Source organism: Brachyhypopomus gauderio, chromosome 6, assembly GCF_052324685.1.
Source record: "Brachyhypopomus gauderio isolate BG-103 chromosome 6, BGAUD_0.2, whole genome shotgun sequence".
NCBI lineage: Eukaryota > Metazoa > Chordata > Actinopteri > Gymnotiformes > Hypopomidae > Brachyhypopomus > Brachyhypopomus gauderio.
In genome coordinates, this window is record NC_135216.1 from 19,252,047 (window position 1) to 19,274,045 (window position 21,999).

Consider the following 21,999-nt stretch of genomic DNA (forward strand, 5'->3'; position numbering starts at 1 on the left):
ATCCTACGTATTTGAGCTGCTATATTATTATTATTATTATTATTATTATTATTGTTGTTTTTGTTTTTACTTTTTGATCTAAGCTACGAAAGAAAATACATCAATTTACTGAAATTTCGTTTTGTTTTATTTATTTCTTAAATGTCTTCAACTGGAGCAGCATGGAATGTATGACACTGAGACAAATTTAAGACAAATAAATTTAAAATTTCGGATGTAGTTGTTGTCTTCCTCTCGATTATTATTGCATCATTGTGTTTGACTTGTATCAAGTAACCTTGTATCAAGTAACCTAGCCTGTTAGCGCATAACCAGAGAATAATGGCGCGCTCCGTTTAGCCTTTTCCCGCCTCTTAGCGAGCGGCAGGATAATACTGGGAATCCACAGTCCACTGAAGTAAAATAAATACAAAAGTCCTGCACGAGCTCGAGTGGGACGAGTTCTGCTCGCGGGTCATCCTTCCTCAAGTGCAACAAAATGCAAATAAGTAAAATACAATAAATGAAAAAAAAATCTTCGACTGAAGACGAAGAGCTTAACTCAATTTAACGCATTCACATTTAGAAGAGAAACAAAATGTGTTCACTATACCCTGTAATTTATATATATATATATATATATATATATATATATATATATATATATATATATATATATATATATATATATATGTGTGTGTAATAGATGACATTATGCATATATGTGCCATCGCATGATGTCCAATACGGGCCGCCAAGGCTGTGGAACTATAATACTATATTTAAAAAACAGAGAAAATTCTTAATTCTTCAAGCAACAAGAAAAGGTCTAAACTACTTCACTCAAGAAAACTAGAAACAAAAAAACGTAAGATTGACTGCAGCGAGTGTTGAAGGGCGCGCGGACAGAGGAAGCACGAGGGGAAAACATCCCAGACTACAGATGAGTCAGTTTAGGCGCTTCTTGAATTCTTCCCTGAGAGTAGTGCGGTGTAAGGTCCGTGTATGTGCACGCGGCAGGCTCGCACGGCCCACGGTGATGGTTGTTCCCCATGGTGACTGCGCCGTTGTAGTCGATATTGCCATGCGGGGGAACATGTGTCAGGCCAAACACCGAGGCTCCCGTACTGACCATGGTTTCCATGTAGCTTCCATTGCCACCGACATACACGGGACTGCCTTGCACGTGCGTGCCGTAGTTATTGTTGCCTTGGAGATGGTGCGAATCATACTCAGGCGTAGCTGAACCGGTCCCCGGATACCGCTTCTGAGAAGGCGGGCAATTGCTTAAGGAAGTGTTAAGAGTTGGAGGATATGACGTAGGAAGGCTGTATGCGTTAGACTGAGATTTCCTATAGGGTGTTGGGGACGGAGCATCGTAGGGCACGCTGTTTACCATCGAATGCATTGAATTTAAATATCCACCCCCTCCGCCTGCTACGCCACCGGAAGGCGGTGGCACGGGGCTGTGCGGGGACTGTCCTCCAGGTGACGGCATCATCCCGAGCCCTTTCTGGTCTTTTTTGAACTTCATCCTGCGGTTCTGGAACCAGATCTTTATCTGCCGCTCTGTCAGGTTGAGTAGATTAGCCATCTCCACGCGTCGCGGGCGGCACAGGTAACGGTTGAAATGGAACTCCTTCTCGAGCTCCACCAGCTGTGCGCTCGTGTACGCGGTCCGCGCGCGCTTTGAGGCGGCTGAGCTGGGCGGGCTCGTGTCCCCAGGACAGCTTTCTGCTGCGCAGATACAAAGAAGATACAAATCAGTACAACCTAGACCACAAACACAGTACAACAACATGACCGTGTTTGCAATGCCTTCGCAATAAAGCGTTAGTGAAAAATACAATTTGGCTTCAACTCAGTCATCCCACGGTGAATAAACGGCGCCCCTAGTGGGACAAAGACATTTAACGAAATCCTGCCTGCAGTGAGAAACATTAAATGCACTGTAATTCAGGATAATTAGATTTCGCCAATAGTAGGTAAAACATTAATAAACGTTATTGCTATAATCAACAGCGTAAAGTTTAATATAATAAATTGTGGCTTACAGCGTTTAACACTATGGGGGGCAGGGGTGTAGTGTAAGAGAACATCTCTTCAGGACGAGAGGCAGCGGAACGTTTCACTGCTTTTCTCGGTTATGCTGTACGGGTTTAGTTCCTTACGCCCCTTACGCACACCACACCTAAACTGGCCTGTTTAAGTTTTTACTTCTGAATGTGAATTAACGTAGATCACACTATCCAACAGGACAACGATAGATTTATCAAACAAACATAAACAAAGCTAAAATGTTAAATGCTGTATAACTGTACAAAATACAATATAATTTAAGTATAGTTTAAGGTAAGTTCGTAGAAATTCGGTTTTTACATTTGATCTGCGTTGTAGTAACGCGGGTTTATTTATGTGTGAATTATTTATTTTTTAACAGAATTATGCAAAATCCTGAAATACGGACTAACCGACACCTCGAATTAAACCTATTAGTAATTTTCACATAACGTGGCCTGACTGAAATCAACAAAAAAGGTTTCAAAATGGTGGTCGGACCGAAAAACAGACGCTGTATTGCAGGGTTGACTTTATTTTCACAGTACTCATTTGGCGTCATCAGAATGTAAGCTATACAAACTGTAAATCCATAAATTCAACACCGCATATCTTTCTGTCTTCTCTCTCTCTCTCTCTCTCTCTCTCTCTCTCTCTCATATATATATATATATATATATATATATATATATATATATATATATATATATATATATAGGGAAAGTTTTTGCCCTTAGAGGCGCTAAATTATTATAACACATATTGTCAGATTATATGCTGAAAGTCAATATTAGCAGGTTCTTTACACTGGACACTACACGTTCTCGTCTAAGTAGCCTACAATATGGATTTAATTAATATTGCAATTAGTTTAGGAAAATATCAAACGTAATATTGAAGGGAACGAGAAGCGTCTTTTATAACTGTATATATCCGGAATATTTAACCTACAATTTCACAGCCTGCTATCTTGTGCAGTTTCTCGGTGTTGTCACGTTCAGTCATAACCTTGAACAAGCTCGCTGTCAATTACATGTTGCACGCGACAGCCAAGTTCTCGTGCCACCGTCAATCTTTATGTTATCTTCTACCTTTAAAAAGCTACTCCTTTTGCTACGAACGAGCAGATGTGATGCAGTTACTCCTAATTTATTGCTGCTGATTTATACCAGTGAAGTACATCTGAAATGCATTTAGTTTAGAATTTTATCGTGCAGACTTTCTAACTGTTAGAATCACCTGAACTGGTGCTACAGGTTTTCTGCTTGGTGTTCTGACGTGACTCCTTCATCCAGGGGAAGATTTGCTTGCGGGTGGCCGATGTTGGGGAACCTTGATTCTTAGCACTGTGGCCATTGCTTGAATTTTGTGTAAGGGCACTGGGGGATGGCGGGCCGGCGGGCCTCGCGCGGTGCGGATCACCGTCGGCCGCGGGGGTCTCCTGAGTGCCTTCGCCTTGCAGACAGCCTTCCGTGATGTCGCCGGGTTTGTGCAGCGTCGAGGACTGCAGAGAGCACGCAGGTCGATGGTAGTCACTGTCCACGTGAAGATACTCCTGCTGATTGGCATCATAACCTAAGCCATTTGCACTGTGATAGGGGTAGCCGCTGTAAACTGCCGAGCTGTCGTAGTAGGTCGCTTTTTGCATCTCGCCGTTTCCCAGTGTTTATTTCACTAGCTGACAGGGTCCTGACACCGTTGTAGAAGAACATTGGCACAACGTGGTCACGTGACTCCTCTCCGCCAATTGGCTCCTCGAGTGGACCTAAGGCGAAAGGAGATACGGTGGGCGAGCGAAATAGGCTCTATCCATCTTACTTTTCAAAGCCTGGCTGACACTGAAGAGATCGGGAGGGTCGGTCGCCACTTACCTTATGGTGGACTGCAACAATAGCCAAATAACCCAGCCAACATTACACTATGAACACTGAACACATAGGCTACATTGAAAAAGCATTCACAGCTATCATCTGCGCCCTGCTTTAAGACAGCCTGTTTGACACTGAACGTGTGTACATAATGTACAGACACGTGAGACAGTAGTTTATCTCTGACGAACACACGCAAACTAACCACCCCAAAACAAAGTCCGTTAATTCCTACGTTAGCTTGAGTGTGTGGAGCATGTTTTCTCTGTGTACAGGCCTCTGCGCGTGGGCTCTAGAGTCAAGAGAACTTCCTTATTTCCCACTCTGAAGCTTAGGCTGTCCGTGTCGCCATAACGACCGCATTCCCCACCTTTCGCGTATGCACAACAAAGATGGATGGAGGTCCTATGGGAAACCTGAAAAACCGGGCGCGCGCGCGTCTCTATGACCACGCCGTGAACCTTTCCTCGCCAGCCCATAATAATGGGTGCTGTCGCGCGTACACAGCACCCGTTGATGTATGAGGGTTACCGAGTTAGAGAGAATGCAGCGCGAGAGCCCCAGTAACTGATGGCAGGCGTATTTACGAATGGCAAGAACTACAGCTAACTCATTAACAGAAATTACGCAAAAACCAAAATACTATCTGTACCCTAGGTAAAACATATTCTGTATATCGAATAATAATAATAAATATCAAAATAATTAGAATGAAAATGCTTATGCATTAATAGCGTCAATGTGATAGCAAAGTAGTCTGATCTGTCCTGCCGTTGAGAGTCTTTAAATACACGGATATACGGTAGTTAAACTGAAATTAAAATCTATAAATTATTGAAGGATTCCATCATTTTTGCTTCTTGCTGATTTCCGCTATTTTGGTTAGTGATAATAAATTGCATCCACCTTAGGGGTAAATGTGAAAATTGTAATTATTTATGTTAAATCAAACGAAGAAACGTCCTTTTTTCTTTAACATTTATATAAAATTTTCGAAATAGAATAAATCTATAATCAAGGTATACATCTAGCCTACACTGACTTGAATATATGAAAGCATCAATGGCCATGTATTTCGGGCCCAAACTGTAACCTACCACAACATAAAGGCCAACCTGTGACCTGCGAAAACAAACAAAAACAAAGAAAACAATAACAAACTAAAAACATCAACGGCGGCAACAACAACATTAACGTTAATACAAACAAAATCTAAAACGAGAAGCTAGTAGTGGCAATAGTAATAATAATAATAATAATAATAATAATAATAATAATAATAATAATAATAATAATAATAATAATAATAATAATGAGACTGACAATTAAATGTTCTAAATATTCATATTATTAAATATACTGCTAAGACAATGGAAACATGTGAAAACAGAAAACAGCTCTCGCAACAGAGGCAGTTTGAACACACCAGGCAGAAGGAGCAGAACACAAACACTCATGAAACTGCATGAAAAGGCTCTTCTGTGTCTTCACCATCCAAACTTGGCCCACATTAATTTTCTCTCTAACGCTATCATACAGACAAAAGCTGCGTGAAGAGCGAGCCTCAGAGCACAGAGAGCCCCGCTGCCGCGCCGGGTGGAATCTGGCCTTGCCTCTGAGCGAATATGTGCATGTGTGAGTGTGAACTCTCCCTGAACCGAGATTTCAGTCGCGCGGTCATAAATCACAAACTCCGCCATTGAACAGCCACGCGAGAGCTCTGCTTCTTGCTCGCTTACCTTCCTCTCTGACGAGCAGTGCGCAGCACGCCGCGAGGTTCTCTCATTCAGCGGCAGAAATCGATCAAACACGGGTCCAGAGAAAAGTTAAACCGAAAAGACAGCGACAAAGCGCAAACCCTGCTTGGAAGAGTCATGGGACACAGCAGCTGTAAAAGGAAGAGGCGAAACACTACAGCTGGAATGACACTCAAAAATTCCTTCCTCGTTGTTGTTTTTTTTCCCCCAAGCAGCATAAATCAGTAAAAACCGCAAGATTACAAAAGCAGTTCCTCGCGCCCCGGTCATACAAACAGGCCGCTGCCCCTGCCTTTAACATATCACGTATTGAATAAGTGCCCGTGTTCTAACACTCGATATTAAATCCGGCCATGGGCTGCGCTCAAATGAGTCCTGCAACAAGCACACACAGACATGCTAGCGCGCGCAAGCTCACGCGCACACCCCAGTGAACTCCCTCGAAACAGAGCGTCAGCAGACAAGAAAAATTATGCAAATGAAGTGGCGTTTTAAACCTAACTCCTTATTCCTCATGTGCAAGCGTGAGATGTTCATAGCTCGATAGAAATTATATAATGAGCCCAAATGTAATATTTAGGACATTTTAGATTAACTACAATCTGGCCCTATGTTTTAACATTTCTAATTTATAGTACACACCTCTTTTACTGTCGGTGCTGCAGCATAAGCTGGCAACCCTAAAACACCTTCAAATAATTTGAAATAATGTTTTTTTCAGGTAATCTGATACATAGTTATATCTCAAAAGAGAATCGGACATTACTTTCACCGTCGATGTGAAATCTTACTTGCATTGTCAAATCACGCGGCAAACAATACATTAAAGAATAAAATTATTTCTTAACCAATGAATGATTTTCAATCATTTGATTGAATATGGCAAGACATTTTCAAACAAACATTGTGTCAGTAAGAAGCTCTACTGTCGACTCTCGGCCAAATTTTTTTTACGCCTCTCCAAAAGCACAGCTGCAAACAGAACTCTTTACCTCTCGCAAACAGAACTCTTTACCGCTCGCAAACAGAACTCTTTACCTCTCGCAAACAGAGAAAGACAGCGAACCGAGCAATGAGCCGTGGAGCGCGTGGGCTAGTGAGTGGGATCCCTACAGTCCTTGAGTGTGCATTTTCTGACCGACTCAGCACTTCTGAACAAAAAAATAAAGAATTATTTACTTAATTGTTTGTAAGAAACTGATGATTCTGGGATTTTTTTGATGAGTCACTAACTGTGAGGTTAAGTGTCAATAAACCAGTCAAGAAGCCCTGGGATATTCCATCACAGCTAAGCAGACAAACAGTTGAGTGGCTGTTTCATTAAACCCGGCTCCTTACTGCCATGTCGCAGTGGTTTAATCTACCACAGAGTTAACACAGCAACACAAGAAGAAGAAGATATTTCTTGAGGAAGTGTTCAAAGAGATGATTTTATAATGACAAATTGCACCAGTAAGACAAGTGGAAGAGAGCAAATGATTCATAGTGATCGTGTGTAAATGTGTGTGTGTGTGTGTGTGTGTGTGTGTGTGTGTGTGTGTGTGTGTGTGTGTGTGTGTGTGTGTGTGTGTGTGTGTGTGTGTGTGTGTGTGTGTCAGCCTTTATTAAGAAATATAAACGTATAATAAAAGGGTAACTTACAGCAATAATCGATGAATGGCATGTGTGGACTTACCTTAGAAGGGCTGCAGTCTCGCGCGGGCCTGTGGCTGGGTCGGGATCATTTAGGTGGAAGTCTGCAAAAAAAAAAAAAAACAAAAACAAAATGAAAGCTGGATGTAAACTCATAGTTCCACAAATCATAAAACCTCATCATTCAAATATGGGTGCATTTCACTGCTTTATAATATCACAAGCAATTTGAAACATATTAAATGCACTTTAGACAAAAACCCAAAACTGTTAGATTAAAAAACCGAAAGTATTAGTATATCATACCGAAAGTATACTAGTATATTATATTATATATATTATAAGTATGTTAGTATATTATACTAACATATATATAAGTGTATATAGTGTTAAACACCTCATCCTGCGCTTATAATCTCATGAAAGATAATCAACATCGAACTTGACCACAAACACAAAGGACAATAAACGCAAAATCCAGCACGAGGCTGAATGAATTAGTTCATAATTACTGCTGTTATCACTTTGCTAACATGCAAAATATATGTTCACTTCACATTAAGAACTAAACTGGAAAAAATATTGTAAACCAAACGTTTGTAAACGTTATGATGGTCCAGGTGAGATATATTCCAAATGTTATTTACATAATGCCCTACAATTGTTGGATAATTTTACAAAACCAAAAAGAGTAGCAATTGCAAGAGACGACTTTGCAAATACATCCATTTTTGCTTCTTTCTTTCTTTCTTTCTTTCTTTCTTTCTTTCTTTCCTTCCTTTTTGTTTCCTTGCTAGTGAATTTGGATCGAATAGTCATTAGCTCGTGAACAGCCGCGGCCCAGAGTCCCCCAGCCCATAAATCAAGACTCGGGCGCCGTGACCTCGGCACAGTTGCGGCTTCTGGACGATACTCCGTCTTGCATTATATCCTCGTTTCCCTTGCGAGCTCCCACATCAAACGACCCGCCACTGTTCCAGTGAGTTTTATTCGTTGTCTTGTGATTTATTTTTCCGGAGAATATCCCGTTTACACACTCTCTACAAACTAGCATGTTTTATAGAACATAACCACACACTACAGTCTCAGAATTTGAGCCGTAATATACTCACCAGTCAGTAACTGTTTAGAGCTTAAAAACTAAAAACCGAAAACTAGAATCTTGCTCAGACAGCAAATATAGACCGGCCAATAGAGCTAAATAGCATGTTAAAACATTTTATATATTCTTCTATTATATATTTTGCTTATATTCTGATTAAACGTATATACATTTAATCAGAATGTAACAAAAATTGTAAATACAAACGAATTTTTAAAAATAAAATAATTTTACAATAAGGAATTTTGTAACAAGGCACCATTAATTAGGTCAGTTTGAATTTAACTGAATATAGTGTGACCAATAAGTTTGGAATAAATAATCTATTTACAAAACATACAATTGGCCGTTTTTATTTACAAACCTCAAACAGGCCACGGATGTTCCTGAAACTCCTACTGGTCACACAACAAATAGACAAATTATAAACAGTCCAGTTACTGATTCCAGGACCATCATATGGTTTTGAATTCTGGTTTGAATTTTGGTTTATAAACCCAAAGAGCAGCTGTTGCCCAAGATAAATGAGAGGCTTGAGTTCACTATCCTCGGCTTCGTAAGCGTGCTGTATGTGTAACTCTGATTATTACAATATATGTAGTGTAATAAGTACATATCGATTACATTGTAAACGTAGTCCTAACCTTATGGATAATCAGAAAGGTTCGGCTCTGTCATTCTGTGTTCTCTGACAGTGACCTTTTCCGTGAGCTGCTATAACGCACGAGAGTAATGAACAATCAACGGAAATACCTCAAAATAAAATCCATCCTCCTCGCTCAGGTCCTCAATCTCCGTCCGTGAAGAAAAACATACTCGTGCATGACAGTTGTATAATACCGTCCACAAAACGAGCCTCTCTCCTCTTTCTGTACCCCCGTTCCTCCCTTCCCTCTTTCTATCTATCTCTCCTCTCTCTATCTTTCTCTCCAGTATGGTTCACAATGGCCCGACCCCACTCTCCAGAAGTGGGTTCGCATAGTCACCACCACACCAGACCAACTCGCACGCGCTGCCCCCAACCCGTAGCCATTATTTCCACCCATATTATGCGCCTTACTCACGTGATTCACGTGATCTAACTTAAAAACCTTTATTTGAATATGTGAATCATTAATGGAGGCCGTTTAACAGGAAGACGCAGGTTACAGCCAGTGTTGAGTGCTCATGGTCCCGTTACTTTCGCTAGAAATTTCGGTTTACGTCTGAGGTGGTCTTTTCTGCGGCGTTTAACCTCGCATTAGTATTTCAACACTTCGCATTAAACGAACTTTTATCAGGTAAAAGCAGTGAGGTTGTTATCGTGGTGTTTATCGCGCGCGTGTGCACTGGGAGGCGCGGGATGTGGTTGGGGTGGTGGTTGGGGGTGGTGGTTGAAGGTGAGGAGTGCCCCTGAAGCATTTGAATGGATGTAATGAGTGGAGAGGTTGGAGCTTTTCTGGGCGAGGAAATCCCTGTTTTATGGCTGGCATGCAGATCACTCAACACTGGCGTTTCTTCCCTTTATCAGGCGCTAAAGGCTTCCAGGGTTTTTTCGCATTGATCACCCCTCTCCTTCCCTTTCTTATGAACGGAAGTTATGTGCCCTCTTTATATGATAACAAATGTTAACAAAGCAAAATGTAACTATCAAACAGAAATATGTGCAGCAATACCAAATAGTTAAAGCAATCGCGCGCAAGGTGGCCCTCTCCCGGTGACCACTATCTCCTTCGCTTCTTTGTTGAAGCGCCTGAAAACATTTTTAAACCTTTAGAAGTCCAACACACAAAATGCCCGAACCTCATCTAAAGAGTTTTCAGCAATCCCGCGGTCACGCATTTTAGATCAACGGATAAACTTGGAAACCTGCATGTTGTGTTGGCTTAGAGTCGTGTATGAAGTCCAATAATACAGCATAATAATTACTAATATTTAATAAAAGTTAAGAGAAACTCTTCAAAAGAGAAATATTCAGAGGCAAAAACGGCTGAAAGATTGGTGAGTAATGTCTTAGTCCACGAAATATGTCTGATGTTCCATTTTTTGGCGAATGTGCTCTGGCAACCCAGTTTTTAAACCGCAGACTCGTCCAGCGGAAGTGCTAGTCCGCAGAACCATTAATCAACTCATTCAGGCATGGAGCCTCGCCTTGTCCTGTGAAAATCTTTAATCCCAAGAAAGAAAAACTTTCATTGAAATAGTCGATTTTTACTTTTTGAGAAGCCATGTAAATGGTTAAAAACTATACCATCGTTACAGTTAAAACTCTTTGAGTAGAATTTAGCGAATCTGACGGTGCCCACGACTTTGTAAAGATTTTATCAAACCTTAAACTACATCGTAGATGCAATTCTTCACAAACTGGGATTATACTTTGATCTTTAAAAACCTCACGTTGTGTTTAATTCGTTGATGTAAAGTTGTTGGCTTTGTATCTGTTGTGTACCCTACCGTACTTTTCCTCGAGACCTGTGGGCACGAGACGTCATAAGACGCTTCCCAAGTCTAAACGCTCGCGCTTTTCATTGTTCCACCTGAAACATTTATGACAGCTTTACACTTGAATGATCTGTCCGGCAGATTTCTGCTGCAGGCATATTGTTACATCGCACATATCTCCCCGCTGTTATAACGTCAACAGATAGTTACACAGCAAGGAGTTATCAGTATGGCGGTCTGGACCTCTACTCCCGAAGTTCTGTGGAGCCTCGCCAAGGGAAGGAGCGTGTCTGTCCTCAATGTTGACATCTCGAGCTCTTACAGTGTGGCTAAAGTTACCGCCGCACTTGTCCGAAGATAACTCTTCTTTCTGAGTTTACAACAACCAACATCAAATCTAATAATAACGCGACACACCGCGCCCTTGGAAAAACCTTGCGACGTTGTCTGCTTTTTTGAAAGTCTGACTTCTTGTGATATCTAACCCGGAAGGCTCGTAGAGTTGTAATTTGTGTTGAGGTATTTAGGGGAATTAGCCTAATCGCATGTTGCTACTTTAACGTGCTTATTCACATCCACAAATAAGTTTGATAAATACAGTTTAGAGTCATTATCATCATGTTTAAACACGTGTAAAGACATCAATCTCGCAGTGAAGCCCCGCTATTGTTTGCAAGCTCGGTTAATATGTAACTACTGATTGCCAGATCTTTTCATTTGACTTAGGACAACCTCAGTCATGCCGAGCACTGCAGTCACTCCTGCTACAGGCGGAATAGCCCTTGGGGTACAGATGAATAAGAAATAGACACAGTGATGTTTCAGATGATCACAGTTCATAGATATAGTTCACAGATATGTTTCCTTATTTCCACGTTGAGCGCTTGTGGCACGGTATATTAAAATAAGGAAAATTAGACTTAATAAAAAAGTTATTGTAAAATTAGACCAGTTGAAATAGTGTTGTTGCAGTATTAAAATATTTTCCCAATTATTAAATAACAAGATGCACAAAAGAAAGACACCGCCTATAACTGCGAGACTGAGTGGACAGAATCATATTCGCATTTCTACCCTTCTCCGTTTGTGTTTTGACCGTAGTCTGTCTGCGTTGGAAAGTTTGGTACTCAGACTACTGTAACCTTTCTAGTGATAGGCCTACTAAATCAGAGAGTTGTGTTTAGTCATTTTTAGCGGAGTAAAAACATTCCAGTAATGTCAGTACCTTTATAAATTATACCTTTCCACTTTTCCTATGCTCAGTCTTACTAACAGCGATAAACAAAGCGATATGACCAATGTCAGAACTGTACACAAAATAATTTAAATTGCTTCTGTTACTTACGCTGACGTAACGTGCAGGTCGATTACGGGCGAAACAAGATCTGGAGGCGGAGGACTCGGTCACGGAATCAAAGGTCGACGATCAAATGGAAAATATTACAGAATCCTGGTATCTATTTCTGAGCTGGAGATATGTATTATTTAACAGGGTCACGTGAGTGAGTCAATTAAATTTTAAGCAAGGTAGGATCAGAAGTGGCCTCAGCCTGCGACAGAAGTTTACATTTCTTGTCTGTCGAGACCTCAGTCAACAATCAAGGGCGTATCACAATGAGTAATATAATTTAATATGAGTAATGAGTAATATAATTTAATATGAGTAATGAGTAATATAATTTAGTGAATATTCCAGTGTCACTTCCCTTAATTTAATCCAGAACACACTGAGGTTTCACCGGGCTGACGACAAGCTATGCACGTACTCCACACGTTAAGGCCTTTCAGTACTGGGCTATGTATTAAGCAGATTAGTATACTAGACAACTACATAATTTCATTAATTCGTTATTTATCATTTCAAGACACTTGCTATGAGCGACTTAGGGGCATGAGTTTTTTCTTTTGGTTTAAATGTTTACTGATTGAAAAACCACTCCCCTTTCTGTCGTTTAACTCATAACTGCCAAATTGTCATTACGCACAGCCGCTGTGTAAAACGCCGGTGCAGCGTCTACACTTGTTACGCCGTTCTGGGTGTTTTCGCAGTAAACTGTCAGCTGTTTAGTACACTGACCTTCCACGTTACTGCACGCGAGCAAGGCCATATTTAAGCTCCACTGCTGCCCCAAGCGTCCAAAGGAAATATGTACCGTGCACGAGAGGGCCCTGGAGATGGTGAGGTCAGAGGTTAGGGGTCATACATAGTGCTGGAGTTTGACGATTGGACAGATTCCTTGTGTCCTTTGCGTGAACTCAACACGATCTCAGTCCAGCAGGTACTGCCTGACACAGAAATATTTTTTCAACTCGAGAATTTCAACGAAAACGCGCTTTGGGGGTCTGTTGTAACAATAAACAGTTATGTTCCAGCGTGGAACACAAGCGCGGGTGAATCTAGAAATCAGATGAGTTTTTATATATATTCACCCATAATTTACGCATAATTTAAACCCATAATTAACAATGAATCTCCATATAACACGTGTTTTGCACCCCAACCCCAAAAAGAAATCATGAAAAAACAAAGTAATAATAATTGAAAACAAATTAAACCTTAAATGTACTATAAGCAGGATATGCTCCAGTCTAAGCCTCGATATTTAACCACTAGGCCTATGCCTGATTATTTTAATAGGCATATATATTTAGCTCTGTAAATCAGCTCCATCTCATTTAATTAGTTAGACGAGGTAGCTATAAAATAATATAAAAATATATATTTCAATATACATTGAAAGTTTACATATGAGTTTTTGCAGGCGTGTGAAAAATATTCAAAGCCGCACGACTGATCGATGAAGAGGTGAGAAAAATAATGATGACCGTTAGACTGAACTATGTTAAAAGTTTTCATCAGTTTGTTAAAATATCTAGTTACACTGCAAGATAACTGGTCGAATGCATACTGATAAAAGTGCAAATGAATTATTACGTCGTTACGTGTAACGGTATGAAAATTGCCTATATTTATCTGTGAGCTATCTTATTCCTTAAGTTAGTGAAGTGCCATTCTGCAGAGTAACTACACTGCGTCTAAGCCATGAAAGTTCGTTTTGACATCAATACATCGGGCGTCATCTAAGCGGAGTCACTTTACCAAAGGTTCAGTTAGGCCTGGAAATGGAAGCACGTATTTCCGTTTATAGGGCCAGGATCGCGCGCTGATTGCACTGAACTAGCCAATCATCATCGTGCTGATTTCTTTATTTTAGAATAAAGTGATGGGATCATATTGTAAGAGACTGCTCGAAGATAACCAAAAATAAAAAGACGCGTTCGCGTTGGTCCACGGTAGCGATTGTACACCCATCTAATAACAGATATATGGGTCCGACGTGTGTCTCCTTCCTAACATGTTACTTAGAGTTAATGAACACTTATTAGATAAATTTAATGAAAAATACTTTTAACGATGTTAATACAGAATAAAGCTTATTAGATATTTATTGGACAGTAACTTGATTCTATAACGTAAGACTATTCTAAAAATATAAGTCCTAAATGTTAACTGAATTTTGGATTCTGGAGGAATTATCTGAAAAGATTATTCACAGTGCATTCGTTTATTTCAACTGATACAATTACTTGCATATACTAAAACAGCACAACAACATCCACCAATATACAAATAACTAAATACACGATTATTCACAGCTTTGATGACGTCATACAACACACTAATACGTGGGACAAAGACAAACAAAACAGGGATTTCCCTCTAGGGCGAAATTTGTGCCTTCATGAGCTCTGTACACGCGCCGCGGGACCCATCTCCATGAAGTGGACGCTGACCCAAACGCAAGCTCCTCGCTTACACTACTATCCACAACAACGGTGGCTGACGGTTTAATACCGACAACAAGCACGTTGTCGTCCATACTTCAAGTTTAGTTATGCTAGGCTGCCACTGTTCAATAAAAAAGAAAAAAGAACGCCATCTAACCATGTCGGATGGATACATTTTCCAGCTGAAATTGTTTGAATTGACGGTTAAGAGGCGCGATGACAGGACCGAGATGAGTGGAGCTGTCCCGCCCAACTTTAAATAGAAAGTGACCCTGTTAAGTTCCGATTCGAATACTGCTCTGTGGGTTCTGCCTCGCGCAGTTCTGTCGGTCCTGACGTTCCTCCGTCACTATAGGCTCGTGGAACATGGCGCGGGATGCACTGTCTGCTGATGTTGGCTCGCGTCTGTTTTGACTTGATGGTTGGCGGACGAAGACGTCGCGGAGCGGATCTTTGTATTCGGCAGCTTGTGATCTTTCTTCCACTTCATGCGGCGGTTCTGGAACCAAATCTTGACCTGTCGCTCCGACAAACACATGGTGTGTGCTATCTCCACCCGCCGACGGCGGGTCAGGTACCGGTTAAAGTGAAACTCCTTCTCAAGCTCCAGCGCTTGCTGGCGAGTGTAGGCGGTGCGTGACCTCTTGGGCGCTCCTCCAGAGTAATTAGCGGTCACTAAACAAACAAACAAAAATCAGGCAGGTGTTACCAATATTCACTTGTGCCCGTGAACTCCACGTGGTCACTCACTAACAGTCCCGAAGAGGACGACAAGGGACTGTTATTTATTACGTGAGACGGGATAGGTGTCATTACGTGTGGCCAGCCTATCACATTTAAATATAGCCCTACGTTGAGGATTTTGTATTTGAGCCAACATTCCCAAATGTAAGATAATCATTAACGAAAACACGAGATAAATGATAGTGCGTCTTTGAGTTAGAAAAAGAAGCAGATGGCCCGGCAGAAACAAAACAGACAATAAAATTTACGACGGTTCCTAATTACCAAGACAACGACTCCAGGGGTATAAATCGCTCAAATGAAGGGCGAAAATGCTACTGAGCATGTCGGTGCGTTCCGACAGACGTTCTCCGCTGGATTAACAGGGTTTTACTGACCGTGACGTACACTTACTGGTATTAACGTGGACTTTCTTCATCCAGGGATAGACCACGGGCTCTTTTCCTTCCTGCGGGTTCGAGAGCGCCTCTGTGGCGAGGCTGCAATCCGTGGTTGCCGTCGCTCCAGTGCAGCTCTCGGTACTGAGGTGGGGCCCGTGATTTGGGGTAACAGACTGAGGTTGTACGTGATGCCGATCGTTGAAATCTACGAGACCGTTGGTCGAGACGTTACCGTAATCATAGCTTGGGTCTTGGTAGTTGGACCGCGGGTATGATGCCTCTTCGTGATGGGGAAAACCCGAATCTTTCTGTCGCTCGTAGTAGTCAGAAGAGACGGGGATGTAGCCGTTCTGATACTCCTCGCACGGCGGGAAAGAGGGTTCGATGTAATTCGAATTGATCAAGTAGGAACTCATGGTCATTAATTTGTGAAGTGCAACAATTCTAATTTTTATCGCGCTGTCGTTTTCCTGATCTCTCCAAAACCCACCTACTCCCCCTGTCAAATGTACAAAGTTGACTAGTCACGTGACCAAAGTGTCCAATCACAATCTCCTGTGAATGCCGTGTAAACAAGCACCAATAGCAGGCCAGGCATAACGAAAAGTCGACTGTCCAATATAGCGTCTGTTTCACTTCTAAAATTAAAGTATACATGGAAAATTCGACCAAGTCACCATCTGGCGTTTTATAAATGACGAAAGATCGCGCTGAGGTAAAGATGCCTACAAATCGAGACAAACGTACTGATTGGAATGGCTTGCACAAGGAGACGTATTTTTCGTGGAGGAGTCACTATTCATTGCAGAAACACAAATCTTTTAGGTGAAAATGTAAAAATTTTCATCAATCTGCATCAATCTAGTGGATCATGGAGCAGAATTTTGATATAATGATTATTTAAGGTGGTGCCACCTAAAAGATCCTGCCATTCAAAGGCAGCTGCAAAGTGTACTAACCCTCATAAGTGTACTATCATAAGTGTGCTATCTCTCACAAGTGTACTATCATAAGTGTACTATCTCTCACAAGTGTACTATCAAGTGTACTATCTCTCATAAGTGTACTATCTCTCACAAGTGTACTATCAAGTGTACTATCTCTCATAAGTGTACTCTCATAAGAAGGTATAAGCAAACGATTAAAAAGGGATTGAATGCCATTTCTTAGTTATAACATAAAACCTGCAATATATACGTGAAATTAATACAAGCATAATTAACTATCCAAATTTTACTGTACATGTGTCCATATTTTACAACGTATATCCTCAGAAACATGACCCACGAGTAGCCTAAATAATCACTAGTACAATATTTTCTCGAGAGGGCCGATCCAAATGTAGTCTTAGAGATGCGCGTGTAATGCGTTCGGCGGGAGAGGGATCTTATTTACACTGTTTCAGTGGGAGAGGGATCTTATTTACACTGTTTCAGTGGGAGAGGGATCTTATTTACACTGTTTTGTTGCATCTGCATGAATGTATGCGCTAGAAATGAATGCGCGTGTGAGAGGTGCCTTCTTTTACGTAACCTGTGCATAACCACTCACTATTTATGGCTATGTGATAACATCTGCATAACACCTCAACACCTCACCATATACGGCCATAGGATAATCTATTACATCATTTTTGTCACCATTACCTATTATATGTGTTGTCTACAACAAACTGTGATGTGATGAAGCAGTGACAGTGCAAAATATTAATCGATATCTATCTATCTATCTATCTATCTATCTATCTATCTATCTATCTATCTATCTATCTATCTATCTATCTATCTATCTATCTAGTCTAAGTGAGTCTCTAACTAAAAAGTGTATACATAAATAAAAAAATACATATATATATATATATATATATATAACTCTTTTTTTAGGTGTGGTTCCACATTACTATCAGGTTTAGTTTTTGCCCTCATCTTTATTCGCGCTCTGCTAATAATGATTTATAATAATTTCAAAGATCTGAAATCTCAGTTTCACATTAAACAAATCACACAATGAGGGCCCCATATTTACCTCATCTTTAATAATAACGGTGGCCGTATTTAATAATACAGGCAGCCATATTCGGTTACACAGTCGGACTTAGTCTGTATGCAGCAACGTCATAAGCTTTTAAGACCATGCATTTAAAAACAAACACATCGGGATATTCAAATAACCTTAGCAACAATTAAACAGTTCATCACTTCAGCAACAAAAATATTGAGTCGCCTTCAAATACCACATGATCTTATAAAGGGTGCGCGTGGAGACTGCAGGCAGCAGGTTATCTCGTGCCACAGCTTCTGCCCAAATAAACGGAAATAATGCCTACCTCCTCCTCCTGACCAGTAGCTTGAACTCCGAAACTGTTCCATTTGAAAACGTTTTTTTAGAATCTAAATAAAAATTTAAGTAATTAATTATTATAAGTATTTTTAAAGTTGCTTTGAATAAGTGTATTCCTCTTTTTTAAATTCCAAAGCGAGGAGTTTTCCTGAGCGCTATGCCTTACTGATTACTGAACACAGGAGACCATGTGCGGCCATACAGCGACAGAAGTGTTTGACTTCGTTTCGCTTGGCGAATTAATCGCCACCCAGAGATAACTCGGACTGACCTCTTAGTGACACGGTATCCATTCCTCCTCTGATTAATCTTGCTCATTGACAGTCTTTGTTAAACAACAAGGCGTGCCCTCAGAAACGACGACATTTTCATATTTGTTAGACACAGTGACCTGGCTTTCACCCCGGCCTTGGACTTAGCATGTCCCGCTGGTTTAGTGCCCAGGGAGTGATCAGGGGTGCTTTCGGAGGTCAGCACTCAACAGCACCCAAAAATATGAAGAATCATCAGCAAAAAATTAGTCCGAAAGCGCGTCGGTCTGACTTTAACCTATTTGATTATGCAGGCTTCCGTCTCTCACACACTGATTCTCCCAGAGATGAAGTTATTATGATTGCTATTAATTTCTTATTGTTATTATATTATTATTATTATTATTGATGTTATTGTTATTGTTGTTGCTACTATTAAGATACTTCAAGATAATGAGCTGTAAGCTCAAAAGTCTGCTTTTAAAAACTGTTGCAACAGACCTACAATTTTTTTTATTATTATTAGATACATTTTGCAAATGCCCTTAAAACGTGTTATGAAATTTGTCAAAAATCTCAAATATAGAATTGAATAAAAGTAAGCCAGCAGTGCAGGACGAATTTTCTCTCCTCAAACAAATCACTTTATAAACCACTTTATAGGTCCTACACTCACTAGGCGAACAATATCCAATTCACAACTTTCACATTTCTCAGTGTACATGCATTCCCACAGTTTAGTAGATAAAGTTGAATTGTTGACTATGAATTCTGCCGTCAGCATTGTTCTCAACTACATCCCTAAATAAGATGTCAAACCGCAGTATTTGCGCCTGTCCCCGTCAGCACAGGTTCGGGATCATATGTAACTGGAGTCAGATACAACCACCGTTATGGTGCTCTTGGCGGCGAGATGACCAACCGGGGCTGCTCGCGCAATACCGAAAATTCAAAGAAAATAATGGCCCATCATATATTTGCGTTCTCGTTTGGAGCCACACTCATGTTCTTATATGTCTAAACAGAAACAATAACGGTGCTAATTTCCTACTTGAATAACTAAAACCTAAAACTAAAATGTGTAAATATATAGCGCAATTAAAGTCTTACTTAGAATCAAAACCACTTGGACTCTGTGTGTATATCTAACCGTTCTCTCTAGCGCCATTTTGCTGTTTACCTATTTGTGTGAGTTTTATGTTTGTTATAATTTCATACGCATTTAACCATTACGTTAAATAATATTTATTTAAACGAAATCGGATGTACTTTGCATTAATTAACTTTCTGCAAAGGAAATAAATTCAATTATTCATTTAAACGTTAAAACAAGATAAAAAAATGTTTGAGTTTTGCTGTGTTATATTGAGTAAATGTTGGTATTTTATTCAGAATTGAAATGCATATGGGATTAGGGAGCTGATAAAACTGCAATTCTTAGATGTAACAAGACAAGTGGCCCATTCTGTCTCTTTAACCGTTCCGACGAAGCAGAGAAGTTAAAAGACGTTTAAAATGCACTGGTCAAGACTTTGTACCGTCTACTGTATACATAATGCATATTCTTTAGAATTCGACCCTGAAAAGTATTACGGCGTTAATAGTGTAATTTCTTGCCTTTTTCATATATTTTGTAACGGGCAGCTAAAGACCGTCCTACGTGCCATAACGTATAACTGAGGAGTATTATTTATGCAAGCCAATATTCCTGAAGATCCCTGAAACGAAAGCCTTCCAGCCGCAGAGTATCAGTTGTAGAATGTAAATGTTGCCCGGGTCCTTTGCTCATCAAATCCGACTTATTCAAAGGAAGTTCACCAATCAAGCCTTCCAATAAAACCACTGACACTTCATCTTTGCGGCGCAGGCGGAGTGTCTCTGGAGGTTGCTAACCTAGGGTCATTCGGCTTGTAGAGTTCACTGCGAGGTTAGCCCCAACTCGCGGGATTCAGAGCTTTTCGATCTTTTGTGTCATTATAACACTGGCATCGCAGCAGAACAGATGACAGCGGCGTGTCCTGTGTTACACTTTTGACCCCCAAACCAAACCTACTCCAAACTATTATTGTCTTTGTCTTCCCCGTTCCAATATTTCTGATTTCGGACAGAAATACACGGCACTTTTACACTCTTTCCAATTAAATGAAGGTGTTTAATGTGCCTGAATCTTTCTAATTCAAATGTGGTCTCTCTCTCTCTCTCTCTCTCTCTCTCTCTCTCTCTCTCTCTCTCTCTCTCTCTCTCTCTGTGTGTGTGTGTACGCACAAACTACTAAGGTACAGATGCGTGAAGATTCTTTCTTTTAATCAATTTCTCCCGCACTGCGCAGGGGCGCGCAATGCGGGTGACAGTGAACTTGGCCAAAAGCGAGCTCTGCTGGTGGTTCACGGCGTGTGCACATTTATCTTCCTGCCGCCGCTGACCTCGTGGTGAACCAAGAGTAGGAACATTTCTTCTCCAATCTCTATTCTGTCTCACTGAGTGCCTCACTCTGTCTCTTCTGCCCCCACTTCTCTACGTAACCATTTTCTAATAACCCGAAAAGAGGATTCCGTGGTGTAACTGTCCTCTGTGTGAAAGTTATATTGGAAGTTAATTAACGGAACGTGATATTGGACGTTAATTAATTGTTAAGCTACATTTGTAATACTTTGCTGCGAAAGATATGAAATTGTGATGTAAGATTTTAATAAACGTAATATTTACATTACTATTTGAAAGGTCCTATTCATTGTTTCCGATTCATTTATGAGCCTATTTGCAATAGTTTTAAAAAACGTCACTGAAAAACGTGGATCTCCAAACTAATGAACTCAAACAGTTATCTCGGATAATGTAAAAGCCAGGAAAAAATTTTACATAGCCCTAGAACTACAGGAACTACCACAGTGTACCTGAAAATACCTATAGCAGGCGGCTCCGAGCCCACTGACCAAACGGGGACAGGCACGCGCAGAAGCACATTCCGAAACTTTTATCCGTGCAATCGAATACATCGAACAAACGTTGAAAACCGCTATAGGTAACATGAAGCAGAGAAATATAAATTACGATATTGTTTGGAGCTCGAGGAAAATAGGGTTCACTGGTGATCTAAAGTTATATTCTCTGCTACTGTATTTTATGAGGATTGCGTATTTTCTTGTCATAAATGAAAGCCAGGGTATACAGTTTCTGACCTTACAGGCCAAAAGCATCAAACACATACTGTTTAAAGCAGGTCTTGTTTCAGACGCGCTCTATGTGCAGTATGTTTACTAGTACAGTGTTCAGTATTTGAGGTTTGTGCACTACACACAAAAACATCCTTATGAATGCCGCAACAAATATGGGGTCTGTGTGCGCACTGAGCCGAAGAGATTCACATTAAAGCAGGTGAGGAACATATCCGTTCAATTAATTTATGGCCTCACAATGTATGTGCACACACGACTCTATTCCCCCTTCCAAAGCCCCGAGAACGTCCTGGAGACACTGTCTGCGTTTACAATCCAAACTCGGAAACATCATGGACGTAATGCGAGGTGAAAAAGAACTAAAACATAAGGAATCAAAACACACTTACCACACAGTAACGCTCGAGCGGCAGGGCCAACACTGTCGCCATGTTTCCCGTCCATAGCGAGTTAGTATGTAAGAAGCAACGGTGGAAACTTTCAGGGAACCTTTACCGTCTAC

At 40.7% G+C, this 21,999-nt stretch overlaps 2 protein-coding genes across 6 annotated transcripts; both read right to left on the reverse strand.

Annotated features, from left to right (window-relative positions):
* Positions 1-114: 114 nt before the first annotated feature.
* Positions 115-21,999, reverse strand: hoxa3a (homeobox A3a). 5 transcript variants are annotated; one of them, XM_077009422.1, is made up of 4 exons: positions 21,887-21,999; positions 7,338-7,398; positions 3,277-3,802; positions 115-1,713 (listed from the first exon to the last, which is right to left on the reverse strand). In XM_077009422.1, exons 3-4 carry the CDS (start codon positions 3,683-3,685, stop codon positions 917-919), a joined length of 1,206 nt encoding a protein of 401 aa, XP_076865537.1. In that variant the 5' UTR covers positions 3,686-3,802; positions 7,338-7,398; positions 21,887-21,999; the 3' UTR covers positions 115-916. The 5 variants fall into 5 exon arrangements, with proteins under 5 accessions (XP_076865537.1, XP_076865533.1, XP_076865535.1 ...); XM_077009418.1 differs by having other exon boundaries at positions 115-1,716; XM_077009420.1 differs by lacking the exon at positions 21,887-21,999 and adding an exon at positions 11,061-11,340 and having other exon boundaries at positions 115-1,716.
* hoxa4a (homeobox A4a) lies at positions 14,366-21,865 on the reverse strand. The gene is made up of 2 exons (XM_077009427.1): positions 15,744-21,865; positions 14,366-15,281 (listed from the first exon to the last, which is right to left on the reverse strand). The coding sequence occupies exons 1-2, from the start codon at positions 16,150-16,152 to the stop codon at positions 14,956-14,958; spliced, it is 735 nt and encodes a 244-aa protein (XP_076865542.1). The 5' UTR covers positions 16,153-21,865; the 3' UTR covers positions 14,366-14,955.